The sequence below is a fragment of the Dermochelys coriacea genome, chromosome 8 (genome assembly GCF_009764565.3).
Source record: "Dermochelys coriacea isolate rDerCor1 chromosome 8, rDerCor1.pri.v4, whole genome shotgun sequence".
NCBI lineage: Eukaryota > Metazoa > Chordata > Testudines > Dermochelyidae > Dermochelys > Dermochelys coriacea.
Window position 1 is genome coordinate 70,498,118 of NC_050075.1, and position 21,420 is coordinate 70,519,537.

Below are 21,420 nucleotides of genomic sequence, written 5' to 3' on the forward strand. Positions count from 1 at the left end.
AACAGCGTGATGTGTTGATTAACCTTTATCATCAACCCAGCTTAAAATACAATGTGTTAAAGCTATTGCATATTGACTATTTAGGTTGACCTTCAATTTGTTGAAAGAACTACAGTAACTCCTCGCTTAATGTTGTAGTTATGTTCCTGAAAAATGCTAATTTAAGCAAAACGATGTTAAGTGAATACAATTTTCCCATAAGAATTAATGTAAATGTGGGGGTTAGGTTTCAGGGAAATTTTTTTTGCCAGACAAAAGACTTATCTATCTATCTACATACACACAGTATAAGTTTTAAACAAACAAGTTAATACTGTACACAGCAATGATGATTGTGAAGCTTGGTTGAGGGGGTGAAATCGGAGGGTGGAAGAGGGTGGGATATTTGCCAGGGAATGTCTTCCTGCTAAATGATGAACTAGCACTTGGCTGAGCCCTCAAGGGTTAACACGTTATTAATGTAGCCTCACACTGTACAAGGCAGCATGAATGGAGAGAGGGGAGCCAGCATGGCAGAGAGAGACAGAGATACACACAGTTTGGGAGAGAGAGAGACACGCATTGCTCCTGTAAGTACACTGACCCCACTCTAAGTACACTGCCTTTTTCAGTAGATCAGCAAGTTCAGACAGCAGCTACTGCCAGCAAGCTCCCTCCATCCTGAGCCCTGTGGTGTTCCCCCACCCCACCCCCGCTCTGTGAAGATAGGGTAAAGGAGCGGGGGGGCTGGGGACACTCTGACATTAGCACCCTTGTTCCCCCACACCCGTTGCACAGCAAGGAGGAGGCTCCCGGGAGCAGCTCCAAGGCAGAGGGAAGGAGTAGCACATGGCAGTGAGGGGAGAGACAGCTGAACTACCCTGCACTTGATAGCCTGCTGGGCGGCTGCCGCATGGGGAACTTAGGGGAGCTGCCGGCCCACCCTGGTTCCAAGCCCCCACCAGCTCGCTGCAACGGGCTGCTCTTTCTGCAAGTAGTGGACCAAGCAGGAGGCTGCCAAACAACATTATAAGGGAGCATTGCGCAACTTTAAATGAGAATGTTCTCTAATTGATCAGCAACGTAACAATGAAACAACATTAACCGGGGACAACTTTTAAGTGAGGAGTTACTGTATTTGAATCTTTTAGCCAACAGCCCAATTGTTAGGGCGTTCTCCTGAGGTGTGGGAGACCTGGCTGCTTAATGGTTTGAAGGGCAGTCACATATGAGCTACAATACAGGGAATCAGAAAGCTGTCTAGAAATGAGGACTCTGGCCTGCAATGGATTGCTAAAACCATCCCATATTCTTGACATGTAGGGCCTCACATGATGTGAGGATCTGGGGTAAAATCAAGCCCCTGCTCAAAATCAGGCAGAGCAGGGATTTGAAAACATCCCACATCCTGGGTCTCCCCCATCCCAAGTGAGTGCCCTTATAACTGAGCTATTGACTATTCTGGGAGCCACACACACACTCACCTGAAAAATACCCAGTCTTCACTTGTACAAGGCCCTGATCTGGTAGGTGTGCTGTCAGGCCCCACTGGAAAGATAGGAGCGGAATGCTAAGGTTGAGTTTCCTGCTGGGGTTTAGGCATGAGCTAGGGTTCCGAGCTGCTAATTAGCTATGTGGCAGCATAAAAATATAAGTGGCTCTGCAGAGGCCTGCCAGCAGGGACTTTCACAAAATTATTGCTCAGCTGGTATGTAATGTCAGTGGCACTTAAATATTAGTCTTGGGTGCCTAAGTACCTTTGTGGGTCTCACCCTAAGTGATTTGCCCAAGGTCGCGTCATAGGTCTGTAGCAGAGCAGGGTATTGCACCTAGGACTACCAGATCCTGGGCTACTGCCCTAACCACAGGACCATCCTTTGCTACTCCTTTATGCTGTGATCACTGTTATGCTGGTTCTCTTGTTTATACGCTATCCTTTGTAGGTGGAGAGCAGAGCTGGAATTGATGTCACATTTTCTGTAAAGTCAGACCTTCCAGACCTCAGTGGGCTAAACAACTATGATTTCTATAGCTCCCAAAAATGTGCTAGGTGGCTTACAGAACAGAAAGACGTGGCATGTCCCTGCCCTGAAGAAGCTTGCTATCTAATGTAACAATAGTACTTGCATAGCATGATGAAACTTGAGTTATAAGAATGTACAGATGTGCAAAATAGTCACTAAGCATTCTACAAAGGAACCAAGTCTCATGGTTCATATGTGAGGCCTTGATCCTGTAAATGCTTACACACATGCTTAATTTAAAGAACATGTGTAGTCCTATTGACTTCAGTGGGATTGCTCATCTGTTTAACGGTAAGTGTTTGAAGGATCAGAGGCTAAATGTGTTATCAGCATGCATGGAAAGGTATTCAGCATGCAGAACCAGAATTGGAGGATGAATCTGAAGTGCAAAGAAACCAAGCATCAGCTTTTGGAGTCTCATTTCTCTGGGGATACTAATAAAGAATGGTTTCAAGACTGATTAATTACAACATGATCTAAAAAAAACTAGGTCATAGCACAGTTTTAGCGAATGTCTAATCTATATCTGGTTGGATGCCGCAGAAGACAGACTAAGACAAATGGAAGTCATCATCAGCTGTCTCATTTTGATGTTTTCCTTCCATCTCTAGGAGGAGTTCTATGGGAGAGAATTGATTCTGGCTGACAGAGAAACAGTGGAACAAGAAGCGGATAATATTTTAAAAGATGCTGATCTCTGTGACGTTGCTTTTCTCGTAGTTGGTGATCCATTTGGGTAAGAAAAGACTATATTTTAATTATTCTTCTGGCTTTGTCATTTGGCTACTTCTAGCTCTTAACAAATGGAAGTTCTCTCATGTTACCATAATTTTCTTAGTGGGGAAAAAGAAACATTCCATTTTCATAATGGTAGGAGTGTCCCCCATTCTTTTTCTTGCACAACTGGCTACATTTGAATTTGATACAAATGTAAATAAGTAGCTCACATTTTATTCTCAGTCTTGTTTTGCAGTTCTCGCACCCAAACAGCTTGCAAAACATCCTTATCAGATAGGAACTCAGACCCACAGGCACTCACATAGATATTTAAAGCTTCCCTTCAAAAGTCAAGCGACAACTGTAAAATTAATTGCCATTATTCAAGCTACACTTCATAAAAAAAATTTGTTTTATATTTTATCAGCTTAAAAGAAGAAGTGCTAGGCTGTTACAAAGTATGGTGCATTTCTTGATTATGTATTATTCATGCTTTGTAGTTACAAACCATGCTTTGTATTTTCAGTTGCTTTTTAATTGAATGCTGGGTGTTTGTTGCACACGCTTATGGCATTATCTATTCTAATCTTTAAGGATGGCTGGGCCATTATAAATGTCTTCTCAGTTTGGTTTATTAAACTTCCTATTTCTATTACTTATTCCTGCTGGAAGCTATAGCCTTTTTCTGTCTCTAGAAGGATGTTCTTCTGCCTATGCAATCAAGCATCATCAATCTGTAATGTCAAGCCATACAGAAGAGTTCTTTGTCTCCAGCTAGTGATCCAAGACTATGTATCACAGCTTTAAGGGGCACAAGGAAAATTAAATCACAGGGGACAGTTTGGTGGGTGGGTGCATTGGGGGGAGGGGCAAGATGTTATAAAGGAGAGGAATAACTTATGTACTACAGACTCTGGGGAAACATTGAGACAATTTTTCTTATTAAACTGTAGCTGTAGGTGATGCTGGCTATTTAGAAATATTAAAGTAATTATACTTGCAGTGTGCATTGCCATTAGAATCCAGGTTTAAGTTAAGGTGCAGTCCCTATACCCTCTTGCTTTGATCCAGAAATAAAGTTAGGCATACAGGCCATATAACGACTGTGTCCATCAAAAAGTAGTTGGAGTTTGCGGGGGGGTCACCAGGCCTGCTTCTGCAAATGTGTATACCAATGTTTTTTAATGACTAGAAACATATGTTTTTATTATAACATAGTGCTCTGTCTTGAAAAGGTATAAAGAATTTTCTAAAACTTTTATTTATGTGGTTTAAATGTGTAGGCTTTTAGGCCCCAATTCTGAAGTCAGATCCATGCGGGCAGACTCTGATGTGTGGAGCCCCACTGACTTCAGTGGGTCTCCATAAGGGAGAATATAAGGGTCCCCCTGCAAGAATCATATTGGAGAACCAGGACCCTAAAATCTAACTCCAGGCAGCTTTGAAATTAATTGGTGATGTTGATGTTACACTGCACAATGCTCTAGATTATATGGCCACAATTTTCAAAGTTGGATCTCTAAAGCTAAGTGCTCCTCTCCCTCACCCAAAAGTGGCTTGCTGTTCAGAGAAGTTGAGCACCCAGAACTGCTACTATCAATGGGAGCTGCCAGTTCTAAGCATCTCTGAAAAACGGAACACTTAAGTGCCTCATAATAGATTTTATGGTTTAATTTAGGCATCCAAGTTCAAACATTTTTTCGTGTTCCTTATAAAAACTTTCCCTCTGGGGTGGTCATCTAAACTTGGCCAAATCAGTTGGAGGTGGGGGAAACGTTGCAAACAAGAAGTGAAACTAAGGATCTCACGCTAACTCTGTCTATTAATATGTCAATTTTGGTGCTTAATCTGAGGGAAGTATGGATTAATTTTTAGCAGTAGATATAAAATTCGTAAAGCCCATGACAGATATTAACCATTTATAAGCAGACTAAAAGAGTCCATGGTATGTATTTCAGTCAATTAGTGTTTGGACTCTCAGGAGTGTTGAAGGCAACTTACTGAAGAACAGTGTTCTGAAATTTAATGCACCCTGTTTCAGATGTCTTTTTCTTCCTAATTACTCCAAGCACGTGTGCTCCCTGGAGTCTGAGGTGACTGACTGGTTGCTCCTAGTAACAAAGGGCAGGATTGTCCTATCCTGTGGAAAACCCTGTGTGAGGGTGACCTAGGAGCCAGGACACTCCAAAAGTTGACCTCAGAGTTTTCAAGTAATCTCCTCAAGAAGGAGAGGTTTAGCTAGCGCAGAAAGGAGGTGGGTGGCCTTTCAGCCCCACAGGTAAGGGATATCCCATCCTGCTGATACAAAGGCACAACACAAGGTGCAGCTACCCTGGAATTTTTCAGTTCTTTTCCCGTCCATTTGCAATTGTGTCTGCAATATTGGTAGAATGTGTTAATGTAAACCAGGCAACTTTTAGCACCATGTCAAACAATGTGGTGACTGAAATAAATGCCCACCTGCATCCATTTTATGCAAGTGCTTCCATAATTGCTGCTGCCTGCGAAGATGCTACTGGTGCTAGACCAGTGGTGTGGAAAGTGGTAGCGTAGACAAGGGCACAGAGGGCTGACTCCCTCAGGCCCCCTGCTGCAATTGGCTGAGTCTCCATGTGTGAGCACACTGCCTGCAGCTGTGCTGCAACCCTTACAGAGGGGCCAAGTGGAAGCAGATGCTGATTGGAGCAGATTTCAGTAAATAAAGCCAGCTGTTCCCCTGATTCAACTATTAGCCTACCCACAAAGTCTCCAGAGCCCTTACGCCATGGATCTGGAGAGACAGGGATGAGGCTGAAGAGCCAGCCCTCTGCTCTCCGTCAGCAGATGTGCTTGGGTCTCCTTTGCTCATGGAAGGGGGGTATAGGAGAGAGTTTTGAAGTTAATGAGGGAGCTATTCTAAGTCTAGATTACCTTACTGCTGTTCTCCTAGGTGTTGCAGTCTATCTCTAGCAGTACTTCCTGACTTCCCAGAATTCAGACTCCACTATTTAATCTGCTGTAGATGAATGAGCCTTTATCATATTTTTAAAAAACTGATACTTCCTCCCACCCCCACCAGCTGCTTCCACATTTCTGTGTCTGTATCTATGCCCTTGAGCTGGCCAAGTAGTTGCATAACAGAAATGCACTAAGGTTGGGAAATGGTCAGGCCAGGGATTGAGGGAACTCCATGAGAATTCAGTTTTTAACGACAGAGGATGTCAGGGCGAAAACAACCCTCCTATGTAATTAGTCAGCTCAGCCAGATACTACTACTTTCCCTGTTTCCCTCTATGGAATGGCAGCATTGACTGAGGTATCTTAGGAGAAAAGGAGACAGCTGAAATAGTTGTTCAGATTTGACAGCTTTCTTATTTAAATGCATTGCCACATTTCACATGTAATGTGGAGAGTACAGTACTACTTTAACATCCTAACATACACATGTACCATTTGAAATAAAAATTAATTTATTTTAAATTGTTGCAATTTAAAAATAAGACTAACTTGAATCTATTTGTGCTTCTGATGCTGATCATATTTGGAACTCGAGCCTGCAATTCTTCCTCTGGGCGAAGCTCCCATTAACCTGACTGAGAGTTTTGTCCAAATGTGAAGATGCAGGGTGCATGTTGACTGATGGGTATGTTGAGCCAAATTCAGCTTGTAACTTTCAAAGGGGATTGCTCCTATTTACTTTTGGAATGAATTTGCATGTTGTTTACATATCCCAATGCATTTTCCCTGAGACTTGTGGATTTCAGTACTTAAATATATAAAAGACAATAGTTTTAAAAGCCAGGCTTGGCTTTTCCAAGGTCAATATATAGCTACTGTATACATGTGTATACAATATGTGTAAATCTTTAAAACGTTCTGTATACTGTGTAGTCCTGTCTTTTGAACATGTTTTCACAGGCTCTTAATGCAAATGTGAGATGGCCTGGTTGCACAGTAATTATAGGAATACTGGAGTTATGCCCAAATTCTCTGTGCTAAGCTTAGCTGACGTTTGCTATTCAGCAGACACCTGCAAAAGTCAAAGGACAATGGAACTGTCCTCTTTAAGTTGCTACCAAAAGTTACTTTAAACAGTAATAAATATGCTACTGTTGCAGTTTTAACTTTGAAAAAGCAACTGAGAGCTGTGAAATTGGTGTGGATCCTTGTGCTTTGTAGCTCTTTTTTTGCTACTTATTGTTATGATAAAGTCAGAGTAAAGTCCTTACTATCACTGCCCTCTTGGCATGCTGCATAACTTTACTCATGAAGCATTTTAATTTTACTTTCAAAACAAACTATATTGATGGTTATGCTCAGTCAGTGTATTTTGTCAATCTAACCCATTCCTTCCTTACCACAGGGCCACAACACACAGTGATCTTGTTCTGCGTGCAGTAAAGCTTGGGATTTCATACAGGGTTATTCATAATGCTTCCATAATGAATGCAGTGGGCTGCTGCGGTTTACAGGTAACTCTTGTACGTACTGTTCTATAATTGTTAATGTTTGAATCAGCAATCTCTACCGCTCTGACGTTATGGAAGGGCTGCATAAAGCAATCTAAACTTTTAAGGAAGACAGCTGTAGAAATTCTGGCCAGTTCTCAGAATATGTTAACATTTTCTTTTCAGAGTGTTCCATTTATCATTATGTAAATTAACATTTGAGAGGCAAAATGCCTATTTGTATTGATGTATGTGTGAGTAAATGGGTGACAATTCTGGTTTCTCTCCCCCACGAAAAAACTAGGCAGTATTTTCTATGTATTTCATATATAAAGCATTGTGTGTGTATGATGATTGTTTTGTCCTGTTAGCTTACTGTTCCTACTGGTGATCATCTGGTGAGAGAAGTTATCTCCTTGAGAAATATACTATCAATGGAAATAAAATGGGTACATACATGATTCTGTGTGTTATCCCAAACCCAGATGTAAAGTGATGTCAAAAATTTAGCATCAGACACATCCCTTCCCTCCTGAGTTGATTCTTACCTCTTTAATTTTCCTGCATGTCTGCCAACAGTTAAGGGATCTTTGATTTTTTGTTTTATCAGAGGAATGCAAGGATAAGAGCTACATGCCTTGAATTTTTTTCTTTTTTTAAAGATATTAGCCTATTGCATGTCCCATAGATTGGTTATTGATTGGGCCTTGGAAGCTCAGAAAAGTAGAGACCTATTTTCTTCAATATTTTTAAATTTCTGTCATAGTCTGCTCTGCCTATTTTGTAAAATCTTCCTTATGTTTCCCTCCTTGCTCCTGTCCCTGTCCCAGTTTCCCCAATCAGAGAATCAACTGCTGGCAGCTACATAGTTTCAAGGGAAGAAAAGAAAATAATTCTCCTCCTCAAGGCAGAAGCTGGAATATTTTTATTTTATGAATATAGGGAAAATGGTTGCTGGTTGGCTGGAAAACTCACAGGAACTCCCTGACTCAACTGTGGGATAATTTAGTGTGCAGTATAAACAGCTTTCAAGCCATGTAACTATTATAGGTCTGGTTTTTCTGCTTCTCACAAAGTTAAGGCAGTGATGATCTAATTGGTGTCCAGCAAGCTAATTCTAGGCCGCTTCCTTTCATACAGGGAAAATGCTAGACTAACATGCATCATCACTAATCATTCATATATTAGCTATCTGCAACTTTCCCCTCAGTTACTCTTGTTAATGATGAGCATTGGCACTGTGCTCAGCCCTTCCCCTACTCTGTCCGCAAGGAACTTGTCATTGAAGGCTTGCACGTGTGTAGGCCCCTGTGAAGAGTAAGTAAGGCTGTATGTGAACAAAGGGGTCTGCTTATGAGGAGCCAATTGGAGGATCAGGGCATAAATAAGCGATGAGATGCATGTCCAGGGCACTTCCATCTTAGAAGGAAGAAGTCCTTTCTAGCCCAAAGAAGGGAGAGCTGCCTGTTTTTAACAGAAATAACTGATACCTCCAAAGTTATACCAGAAATACTAGCAGCCTTATTTGAGTAGTTGCCAGCAACAGCATATCTACACTGGACCTGGAGGAGTAATTTCCAAGTCGGGTAGACATACCCATGATTGCTTTGGTTGAGCTAGTGTGCTAAAAATAGCAGTGTAGCTGTAGCTGCACAGGCAGTGGGACAGGCTTGCCAACCCAAATACAATCCCATCTGAAACCCTAGGTATGTACTGAAGGTGGCTAACCCATCCCTCTGCCACCACAGCCATGGCTACGCTGCTATTTTTAGTGCACTGGCTCAATCAAAGCATGGGTATGTCTACCTGACTTGGAAATTATACCTCCAGCTCTGTTGTACACATACTCACAGTGGTAGAAATGTCTGAGCCCCGTGTGCTCTCATACTTAACTGCTAGTTCAACAGCACCATTCTTAAAATGTGAATGTTAATTGTAGTGTACGCCTGCCCACAGGGAACGCAACCCGTGACCTTTGCAATGTGATAATTCTCCCCATGAGTACTTTCTCACAACACCTGTCTGTTGCTGAAAGGTGAGATCATATTATCTTTTAGGAAGGAAGTAGACTTTCGGTGTTAAAATCTACATAGGCAGTAGACTGTGGCAGGTGTCACATGGCTGCACTTTTATGGGTAGGGTAGCGCAGGGGTTGGCTCCTTACCCTGTCTGCTTTATTGTGGTGTACAGCCTGCTTCTATAGTCAAGAGCTGGCAATGGATTCCTACTACTCGTTAGCATGGGATGGTCTTGCTTTCTATGCCATTAGGAGAGAAACTGAAGGTCTCACCCTCCAATCCAAACTCTGACAGAACAAAAGGAAAATATAGACATCTGAAAGTGCAGGTGTCTATATTAAAAATCCGTAGTGTTTCTGAAAGTTTGTCCTACCTTGTAGCGGTTGTACAGGGAGAGGATCTAATGCTGCTACAGAGAGGCAGTTTTTAATCAGGACTGCCCTTAAAACAATCCATGCTGTGGACCACACATGCATGTCTCTAGAGTTGTCTTTACTTTCTTTATCCAATGCTGGGGGAACCTACCATGACAGAAACATGGGGTTATTCACCCTGGCAATAGTCTTTTTCCTTTCTAACCTGGGAGGTGCTTCTCTCTCGTAAATCAACATATTCCCATTCTTGTGAAAAGCACCCTGGGAAATCATGATCATGTTATATTACAGGATCATAACCAGCGGAATGTTTAAATCTTCAGTGTTCTTTGAGGGAGCAAACAAATAATGAAGGGAGATCAAAGCAGACAAGGCACCTCTCATTTATTAAAAGTTGTGGCTGTTACTTCCATCATTCCTTAAAACTCTCCACTTCTTTATTTTCATAATTGTCTCCTGTCATGAATTAATTTCATTTGTTTTAGGAGCAGTTGCTTTTTTTGAAGCATTTTGTTACTTTTTAGTATGGTGGGGATTCCTCTTATACATACATGACCTCAGAACGGGTTTGTTTTTTTTCCTTTTATTCTGATCTTGATACAAAACTTCTTACTCTACTAGTGAAAAACAGGAAACACCTTTTTAGATTGTACTTATGGTTTTCAGAACAATGAGCTGTAGCTGCTGATTAGACTCTGTCTGGATGAAATGCAGTTACTGCTCACAAAAGAAAGCGTCTCTTATATGATCAGACCAATGTTCAAGTCTTTCTGTGATGCATAACATGCAGTTAATTGCATATTCTTACTGCACAGAGTAAGTCAGTGGAGAAAGTCTGGTACTATATATCACTTTTTGTGTACTGATTTCTATAAAGATGCTGCCATAAGCTACAAACTACAGATCACAGCATGAGCTAGGGTTGGACTTGCTGTTTCTGGGACTGAAGGAGCAGAAATTTAGTTTTTGCTATTTTGCAAAAGCTCATTAAAAGTAAAATATTTTGGAAGGAAAAATATGGATCCACTCTGAAAACATCTTTTCCGTGCAGTCCAGATCTATGCTGCTGGTATGGAGAATCACTGTGGTAACAGATTAGAGACTGCATGTAATAAAAATGTTAAAGAAGTTATTGCATTGGTTCATATCACATTAAAGGGGCAAGATCTTCCCCTTTAAAAAATAAAATCCTTTAATGCTGAGCTTCTGAAAAGCTCTTTTGCTGCAGTTTTTGATGCAGTTGGCTGGAGCTTTTTTGAGAGCTGGGTCAGTTAGGCACATTGCAAGACAGCTACAAGCACTAATCACGTTGTGCCAAAGCCTCTAGATCCCTCCTGTGCCCATCTCTCCACCCTGTTTGTTTTCTGCCATACTGATTGTAGTATCAGGCTTTTGTTCAAGATTTGGAGAATGTTTCTTTTTATTTTTTTCCAAAATGAGACTAACAAGACAGGTGGGAAAGTGTCTTGATGTGAATTGTCATTTAAACCTGGTACCACTGGGTTCATATCTCCATTGCCCTCTGGACTCTGACTGGTTTCAGAGTAGCAGCTGTGTTAGTCTGTATTTGCAAAAAGGAAAGGAATACTTGTGGCACCTTAGAGACTAACAAATTTATTTGAGCATAAGCTTTCGTGAGCTACAGCTCACTTCATCGGATACATCCGATGAAGTGAGCTGTAGCTCACGAAAGCTTATGCTCAAATAAATTTGTTAGTCTCTAAGGTGCCACAAGTACTCCTTTCCTTTTTGGACTCTGACTGTAAATTTGGATGGTCTCGGTGGTATTTGTTAATGTAGTATCACAATTACTGGCACTAAGCACCATTCTAAAGGCCCTGCTGTTCTGTGTCTGTGCATGTGGAATGATCCTGCCAGGGAGACTGGGGAGGGGGTGTAGCCCCACAGGAGTGCAGTCTAAAGCCCTTACATAGCATTTCTATTAGTATCTGCTGGAGCACTGCAGCCTTTTGCCCGAGCAGCTGAGCTGTACTCCTGGTGGTATTGGGAACCTGTGCCTTCAGCTCTTCCCCTGTTCGCCTACTTGGGGAAAGAGGCATGGCCTCAGCCCCATTTCTTCCAATGAGTCTACACCACGGGTTTTCGACCTTTTTCTTTCTGAGGCCCCCCCCAACATGCTATAAAAACTCCACGGCCCACCTGTGCCTCAACACCTGGTTTTCTGCATATAAAAGCCAGAGCCAGCATTAGGGGGTAGCAAGCAGGGCAGTTGCCTGGGGCCCCAGACCGCAGGGGGCACCATGAAGCTAAGTTGCTCAGGCTTCGGCTTCAGCCCCGGGTGGCAGGGATCTGGGCTTCATCCCCATGCAGTGGGATTTCAGCTTTCTGCCCTGAGCCCCACTGAGTCTAACACTGGCCCTGCATGGTGGACCACCTGAAACCTGCTTGCGGCCCCTGGTGGAGAACCACTGCTCTAGTCCATGTAATCTGTAGGTAGACGGAAGGAAGGAAGGAGCCCTTTGCTGCCTTCTGCAGGTGTCAGTTTTTCACTCTTAGGCCAACTGCTGGGGCAAAAATGGCTTGTAATTTCCCCCTCCCATGAATGCCGTAATAAAAAGCTGCTGTAGTACTGAACTGTGAGGAAGGGGACAAGTTGTGGGGACAGATATAAAAACTGGGACCTACAAAGAGGGGGGACAGTAGGGAAGAGGTTGACTAACAAAAGCCAGAGAGTAGGGGAGAGAGGGAACAGAAGAAGGGAAGGAACCAACTAAGGTGAGAGGCTTGGAATAGATGGAGGAAAAAAAACATAAGCAAATTGCTCTAGTTTTATCAGTATTGCTTTTGGCAACCACATCCAATTACTGTTCCTATTAATTAGCTGAAAATTGCCTTTGTGTGCACACTTCATGCACCACCCTAAATTTATAATCCCCATACCACTTGAAAGGGAGATTCTTTCCCTGTTCATAGGACCAAAACTAAATGAATGCCCTGATGTGCCTCAAGAAACAGCCCTAAAGATCCAGTACCCGGGAAGTAGTCCAGACCTAGGCTGTCTGTAGTATGTTACTGTAGTTTTCCTTGCGTGCCCTTGCTACGCTACAAAGGCCTTTCTGTAAGTCATGGTTCAAACTGGTCCTTTTGCATAACCTCTCTTCCCTATTTTGGGAGCTGCAGTAGAGCTGCTTAAGCCCTCAGCTTTCATTCTTCCAATTAGTGCTATTCATCTCTCTCTCTCTCTCTCTCTCTCTCTCTCTCTTTTTTTTTTTTTTTTGGTGGGAGTGTACTGACTAACATGACTGACAACTAGAGTAAGAAGAGCCATTCAGTTCTGGGAAAACAGCATTGTCAAGTACATAAGCATTTTTTTTAAAAGGTAACTAGGAAAAATGCCTCATGTCCTGGCCCTTTTGCAAGGTAAATCCACTCAGCCTTCAGAACAGCCTCATGTAAATCTGAATAAACGTTTATCTCCTTTGATCCCTTAGTAACTCATTACACTGATAATTTTCAATTACTAGCTACCTAATTAATATTTACAAATGTAACTACACTATGAAGTAGGTTTACATTTTAACCAATCACTGGTATTTTGTAACTGAAAAACACAAATACAAAATGGTGATGTTCACTTCTGTAGTATCTAAGCACTTTGCGAGAAATGAATAAACCTCACAACATTCATGTCCTGTAGAGGAAGTATTATTTACAAATGGGAAACTGAGGCACACAATGGTTGTGAGATTTGCCCCAAAGTCGCACAGGAAGCCTGTGGGAAATAGAGCTCTTATTTACTGACTCTGTTCTGTGCCTTAACCACACGATCATCTGTCTTCCCTCAAATGGGAGAAATGTAATACAAACATTTTTGTATTCACGTAAAATAGTAACCAAATATATCTTACTGTCTCCAGTTGGTTTTCCTGTTAAATGCCCTGAGTCTTTATAGTATAAGTTAGCACTTGTTTTGCACACCCTTTAAATGCTAGCTCAGTGCAAGCGATCCTACTTTACTGCTTTTACGTGTGCTGTGTAATTTACAGCACCATTTGTCACCACTGAATCTGACCCAGAAACATCCACTTACCAGGGTGAATTTGGCAACTGTGTTTCAGGTTAATACAGGGGAGGTGGGGGAAAAGAGCTAATGTTTCTATATATGAAGAGCCTAAGAAGGGTTCCAGAGCCTCCAAGGTGACTTTACCCTTTTAGATTATGTCCTGTATCCTTCAAATGCTCTCAATGGAAGTAGGCTCTTAATGTTGAGTCCCATCTTACTAACGTGGAAGCCATTTCCTGAGCACCAACAGGAAAAGCATCTCAGCCTAGAGAGCAAGAGACTTCCCTTTGTTCTTTTGCCTAAAGTTATTAGGTTGAAAGCCATGGGTGCTGTGTAGCATCAGCCATACGCTGCAGAAACAATCCTGTTCAGTGCTCTTTCTCCAACTTGTCAGCCATCTCCCCACATCTCCATTCTCTGTAACTGACAGCTCCCAAGAATTCTAGCCCAATTGTGTGCGATGCAGAAACAGCATTTTAAGTAAAAGATTTAATTTTCCATGCTTACAATTTTATAAAACTGGGCAAGACAGTGAATGATAAGCCTAAGCCTCATTTTAAATGGCCAAAAGTCATAAGCAACTTCAGATTTAGTTTTTTGTTTTGTTTTAATACCTCTGCTGACAGGACTGTAGCTACAGTGGTTACCCTTGAACTTCCCAACCTTGCCCCTAGTTAGATATTAGCACAGTATGCCTCCTTTGGTATGAGAAATACCTGGGGAAATCGGGTATCAAGGGCAAAAAATTCCCTTTTCAAGGATGAACATTATGTAGTATCACAGCCAAAGTCCTGATACCAAAGATGAAGGAAAGGGAATCACTTTCTGCAGCAGTGTTTACCAGCAAGAAAGCACTAAGATCCTATGATGCAAGGTACTGAGTGTCTCTTAATGCCCATTGACCTGTTTCCACTTACATCATTGGGGCCAAGAGTAGTCCTTTTGACTTAAGTGTGAGTTGAGCTTCACGTACATCTCCCAGGAATAGACTCCATAATGGTATTAGTTGCAGTATATTCTTACCCTGTAAGAACATCACATCATATAACCCATGATTCTCAGCACAGCAAAGAAGATCAAAGGTAGCCCTTAGTTGCATATTTTTCAATTCCCTTTACAGTCTACTGGGGGTCTGTACATGCATAAGAGCTGCAGGTTTGGGTCTAAAATACTTAACAACAAGAATGCTTTTGTATTCACCTCCTGAAATGTTCCTGGTGAGTAACCCATTTTCTGAACAGCTTCTAAAGCTGTTTTGACATTTTAAGAAAGGAGACTGTACATAATTGACAAAATGCAGTGTCATGGTTACAATTGATGCAGCAATAATTCTGGGAAAAGATGCTGCAAAAATAAACCTTTGCATGTTGAAATATTTCTTTCTTCGTTTCCCTGCAGCTGGTGCACTAGTGACCTTGAATATTAAATTGCATCTTTTCTGCTGGCTGTTTTAGTACACTAATGTGTTTGAGGGGGAAAGAAACATGTTTTTTTCTTTTACTTTTCCCTACTTAGCCTCTGCTCCTTCCTTTTCATGCTTTGTGTTCATTAGCTATTTGGCCACAACACTAAGAAGGGTTTCTTATGGTCTGGACCACAGTAGGATAGATTCTGATCTAATTTAAACCAGTGTGCATAATGAGTAATTCCACTGAAGGTTGAAGTCTTCAGTGGGTTTACATTTCTATAACTGAGATTAGAATATAGCCCATTCTCTCTAATATGCTTCATTCCACCTTGTTTATATTTAGCCCAACAGCTGAACTGCACTGTTTAAAAATACTGGTACAAAATAACTGCAGGCTCCCTAGTCTTTGGTACAAAAAGTGGTTTGCTTTTCTTTCATTTTAAGTATCTAAATAAAATAGAAAACACTAAATATATTTGCAGTTTATGCTGGGACAAAACAAAGCAAAGCTTGAAGAATGGGGGAAACTGACTACCTTGTTTGCACTGCTTTATGATGCATTTTGTGGGAGGCATTCAGGTGTAGCGGATCAGGCACTGGATTGGGAGTCAGGAGACCTGGCTGCTCTTCCTGGCTTTTAGTAGTTGTACTGTAACAGATAATCATAGAAAAGTTTTGTTTCAAACATCTACAAGCACATGAAGTTTCTCACTTTTCTGAAGATGCCGCTTTTGGAAGCTTCTCATGAAGATTTTGATTGTTAGAGAAGAGGGAGACAGGTTTGTCTCTACTGCTGCTGATTTGAAAGGCCTGCCCATCCATCCACTAAGTCCAAATGTAGTGCCTTCCTCTGTTGAAATTCCAGCTGTGTGTGGGACCATAGGACAGGAATCCAATAAATCTGATGATCAGTGCAAGTGTGTGATACTTGAGATGTTTGAGCTCTCACATACAAGTCACCCCTCCTTCGCAAATGCCAGGCTGTGTTTAATGAAGGACACAGCACTATCAAGATTGTTCAGAAATTAATTTTTCTTCTTTAAGGGACTACTGTTGTGATAGCCATTTTATGTCTGATTAGTTCGTTGAAGATGTCATTCAGGCTATTATAAGTTTCTGCTTAAAAAAGCTCAGAACAGAGTGTCTGATCCTCACTTGTTTTGTTCTGTACAAAATACACATTGAATATGAAAACTGCAATGGTTTTACAGCTATGTGCCAACATCATCAAGTTTTACATTTTGATTTCTAGATCCTGATCCAAAAGTCCATTGAGGTCAATGGAAAGACTCTCAGTTTGATTTCTTTCTGGTTGAAATCGAATATCACAAAGCAGGATTCTTTTAAGATATTAGTGTTGTTTGTTTAATAATACATATTGTTCCCTCTGCATTAAGGCTTTTCTTGTGAGTCATTTGCTTTATGCTGGATTTCAAGAGGCCGAAATAATAGCATAACATAGTACGGCAGCCTCGTGTATCAGCCTCTTGAATCAAGCAAGTACCATATCTTTGCAGGTGTAGGAAAGAGAGTTAAAATACTAGTTTTATTAAATGTGCAAGTTTTGCTTACAAATGATCATGTTTCTTCAAACTTATGTAGGCTTGTTCTGCCACAGGAGTAGTGTCCAAGTATGTGCTGATGTATGATGTGGGAGGGAAATTTTTGCCTGTGCATATACAAATGTTTGCATGCACAACAGCTGTAATTTATTGAGGTCCTCAATTTAACACAACAGTAAACTCCATTAATTCTTCGATCCATAGCATTTTGAAAATGCTAGTATACCAGTGAATTGCCAAAGCCAAAAGTAATTTTCTCCTATTTATCCTGCTTCTCCTTCATTTCTAAGAAGGAATATTAAATGTTTGGGGACCACCAGAAAGGCACATGCAGTAAAAATGTGGAAACTTCTCTCAAAATCTAACTCGTACAGGGGTATAAATGACATGGATGGTTGTGCCCCCAATAATACAGTGGTGCCTCGTGTTGCTCTGAAAGCAATTTCCATGCTGGCCAGTGGTGCAGAAACAGGTGTTAAATGTTCGATGCTGGAAGAATTGCCTCCTTATTGAATCAGTACTTGAAAGTATGCTACAGTATTTTACATTCATTAACAGTATTTTACAGACTTTTTCCTTTCCTTTTCCAAGATACATATACATCTTTTGGACCTTCATTTTAAATGAAAGACCTGTTACTGATAGTGTATAAAAGAGAAGTCTAATGAGTTAGCACAGTTTTGACAACTGCTTACAAAATAAGGTACTCATTTAATGTCATCTTAGTGAAAGAGAGGTCTCTGCCACTGAGAAGCAGTGCTGTGAGAAATAACAGAATTGGGTTAATTGGTAATGGGAAGTGGGATGTTTTACCCCCTCGGTCTCTAGTTCACACATAGTTCAGGTCAGCAGTCATTGTGGAGAGTGGGGTAGTGGTTAAAGGAGTGATTAACCTCAGTACTGCCATCATATGGTAACGTGAAGTGAGTTGGTTGTTTCCGTTCAGTGTGTAGAGGGATGGTTGTCTGCATTGCAGATATCATCACCCAGTTATCGCCCAATCTCTAACCACCCTTTTCTTTGATCTGTGCTGCAAAGAAAAGCTATTCTGCTCCATGTGTACTTGGCCACCAGTGGCACCACAGGTCAGGCCTTCTTTTGGAGAGGAGACCACTCCTACCTGGGTAGTGAATGATCTCCTGATGGTTTCAGATGTCAGCCCGTAAGCAAGTCCATTCATGCTAGGCCCATGGCTGACCGTGGGTTGCTGCACCAATGACTTGAGGTTGCTGCTAGTTTGTCTGAAATGGCCCTTCAGTGATCCCAGTCATATTGGGAAGACTGCAAATTATTAGAGATAATTGATCTGATAGCCAAGATCTTTGGATGCTGCTCATCTCCCAGACTCATCTTCCATATGAGGCCTGGTGGCAAGGTATTTCTAATGTGGAGGTAGAATGTATCCAGTAGTGATAATGTACAATTGTGTAATCGCTTGTCCTGTTAACTTTGTTTGCCCATTTTCTGCCAGTGTTTTTTATAACCATAAAATGAAACTGAACATTTATTCATTTACCAAAGTATTTATAGTTCACACTTTAAGGCAAGTGGATCACTAATTAAGCTTTAATATTAAAGGCTAGTCTGTGTCCAGAGCATAAGCTTTAATTAAAAAAAAGGCGGGGAGGGAGGAGTTAAACCTTTCAACAGGTGTTTCAATAGCCTTTGGCCATGATTTGGTACCAAATGGAAAGGGTCCAGCTAATTGAAAAATACTTTGGGGGTTTTTTGTTGGATTTCTACAACATGGACCTTAAAAAGTTAAAAATTACATGAAGACCTTATCCTTCGGTGTGACTTTTTTTTAAGTTTACCAGCACGACCTCATGGTTGTGAAATATGGGTTCATGTCTTTGAGTTACTGAAGTGTAATATTTAAATGAGGAAATAGTTTGTGTAATATGCCAAGAATCATTGAACATACTGTCCTCCTATCAGAATGAATGGGTAACCCTTGGGCACCAGTTCCTTAGAAAACTAACTTGTTTCTGCTTTGAAGCATCACAAAAATCCAAGCTGAAATAGCAGACCTGATTCTCTGGTGCCCTCTGGCCACTTTGTGGTGCTCTGGCAGTGCAAAGGAGCTGTGCTCATGGCTAAAATGACCAGAGGGAAATCCCCAGATGACATAGAACCACCATAATGTCTTCTGTGTAAGATTTAAAGAAAGGGTAGCAGAGGACAGAGTGCAACTCCTCCTTCTCTGCTAAAAGAAGATGGGAATTCCTCCTCCTGTCCCAAGCTTGAAAAGACCTCTTTGTACGTACATGTACACACACACACACTCACTCACTCTCTCTCTATTTAACTGTTTCTTGTGTGCCACCTGTAGCTAGGAGCCTGGTAAGGGGAGGCAGAGAAGAAATAGTTGGGGAGTTAAGAGATGTTCTTCTCTCATCTGCTTTTAGCAGACAAGGGGGAATGCACTCCTTCCTTTGCTTTGGTGTAGGATTTAAAATAAGGGGAGCAGTTGGAGTGTGTAGCCATGGTGGAGAGGGAAAAAGGGACATGGCCAGGGCCAGAGCCAGGACCCACTAGGCCCTATATCAGGGAGCTGCAAATCCACCTTTGTTGTCCCACCCTAGACCTGCACTGACTACAACATGGCTAAGACAGGGTCTTGAAGATGTTTCTACCTTTTGAGGTGAGACAGTAAACAGATCAGGATTTGGTGTTTATTGCCTCTGCTGCCTTCCAGATCAAATTTAACATAGTGTAGATGCATAAATACATTTTCCAACTCCCAGCCCTGAAACTCAACCTGGGATCTTAAAGCCAGGCTGAGTTATTTCCTTTGTATGCATCAACACCAATAATAGATTTTCAGGCCAAATTCTGCCTTTAATTGCATCTCAGGAAAATATTTCTATTTTATGCTGCCCCTTACAATGCCCATCTGGAACTAATCTACAGAACTATATCAAATATCTTCCATGGCACACCTTTTCCATTACTGTGAGAAGACAGCCAATATATGACAGCAAGACTGAGGGACAAGTGAATGTAATTGCCACGGTGTCTGTCTACAAGTGAGGGTGCGTGTGCCCACACACAAAATATATCTATCTGTAGCCACTGTCCTCTAATCCTCATGGTATTGGTTGTCTCTCAAATTCTAACTTCATTTGCACAGGGACAGCATCTTCATATATAGCGCACACATCCTGTGAGCACTATTTTAATACAAATATTACAAGAATAATTTATCTCAAGGCTTGTAGAAACATTACACGGGCAATGCAGATGCTACAGCAGTATTGGAGGCTGCCTACCTGCTTCCTTATAGATTTAGGAAATAATCTACTAGATACCTACAGTTTTGCTTCAGTTTTTCAAAAGGGCCTAGTTCACCTTGACTTAACTGGGGAATTTTTCCTGAATAAGGACATGATTGTGTCTTTTTAAGTATAGAAGGAATATTGAAAGTTTAATGAAGAATGGTGACCAGAATAAAGAGCTGGATACAAGCTTTAGGAGGCAGCTTCACTACTCATTCTCTAACATGCATCGCTGCCTGGAGGGTGACAGAACAGTAGTTAACTTCCTATTCCGTAGCAGAGAGGGAACTTTGTTTTTTCTTTGTATCTAAGTATGGAACAAAGTGTTGTTAATGCACCATTCCAACGACTTGCAGTGCGGCAAGGGGAGAACAGGACACCTCTTTTAAAAGGAGGTATTAATTTATTCTTTCCTGTGTGTGCAACAAAATTGTTTAGAAAATACCCTTTTATATAAGTGTGCCTTAGTTCCAGTCTGATGCTCCCTCCTTAAACACATTCGCGACTTCCTTGCTTTTAATTTTTGTCAAACTTTAATTTCCTAATATTTAATGTATAGAAACTTTGTAATCCACGCTTAAGTAATTTCTTCTTTGCTTGTGTGGGTTTTTTTTTTTAGTTGTACAACTTTGGAGAAACAGTATCTGTAGTTTTCTGGACGGATACGTGGAAACCAGAAAGCTTTTTTGACAAGATTCAGAAGAACAAGCAGAATGGAATGCACACGCTGTGCTTACTAGGTAAGGGATATCTGTCTTTGTTCTGTAGTCACTTTTTTGTACAACATCCAGAGGCTATGGTGATAAATTTAATACAGTTAGAAGAAAAATGTTCTTAATTGTTTGAAGAAAATATACCAAAAATTGCATCCTTTGTGTATTGCTTATGTGAATTTAGAATAGCTTTACTGGCCCTATCTTGTTTCACTGTGGCCTGCAATTTCTAAAAAGGAGTCAAGAAACCAAAAAAAACCCCTGTGCTTCAATAGAATTCAACAAGGATCAGAAATCTGCATAGGCTATTAAAATGCAGCCTGAGTTTAAGGACAAGTGTATCTCCTGTTCAAGATCCAAATCAGGTTTCAGTAATTAGCAAGTGTCATTTTATTTTTTAATTGTTTGGCCCTTAATAGATCTTGGAAGAGGCATGTCATATTAGCCGATTTGTAGTATTTGATTAAATGATTTTCATCTTCTAATATAGCATTCATTAGTCTGAAGACATTTACAGTGTGACACGGTTACATTGTAAAATACAAAAACACTGTAAAGCAAGGATCTAAAACAGATGACTGATTTTAACTTAGCACCATCCTCAATAGCTCACATTTTGTCTGATCTTTTTATTTAGTCCTATCCTGTAATCCAAATCTTAAACTCCAATGCTGGAAACACATAAGCCTGTGTAACTCCACCATGATAAATAGTCCCATTGCGTAAAATTACACACATGCCTAAGAGCATGCAGGTTCGAGCCCTTGGTTTGTGACCACTGCAAGAATGAGAGCCTTTCCATAAGTCTCTTGGGCTGAAGAGGGAGCTTAGGGTTATAAATTATAAATTAATAGTTTAAGTAAAAACATGTATTCTGTGGGCGATTGGAAGAACCT

The 21,420-nt window shown here is 41.1% G+C and overlaps 1 protein-coding gene across 3 annotated transcripts in view; it reads left to right on the forward strand.

Moving 5' to 3' along the window:
* The window catches only part of DPH5 (diphthamide biosynthesis 5), a 29,590-nt gene that overhangs the window by 3,766 nt on the left and 4,404 nt on the right, over positions 1-21,420 (forward strand). For 2 of the 3 annotated variants that reach the window (XM_038414103.2, XM_043490757.1), the window contains exons 3-5: positions 2,615-2,739; positions 7,063-7,180; positions 20,431-20,551. In XM_038414103.2, coding sequence (XP_038270031.2) covers positions 2,615-2,739; positions 7,063-7,180; positions 20,431-20,551 — 364 coding nt within the window. The remainder of the gene's footprint in view (positions 1-2,614; positions 2,740-7,062; positions 7,181-20,430; positions 20,552-21,420) is intronic. The other variant, XM_038414104.2, reaches the window with a different exon arrangement.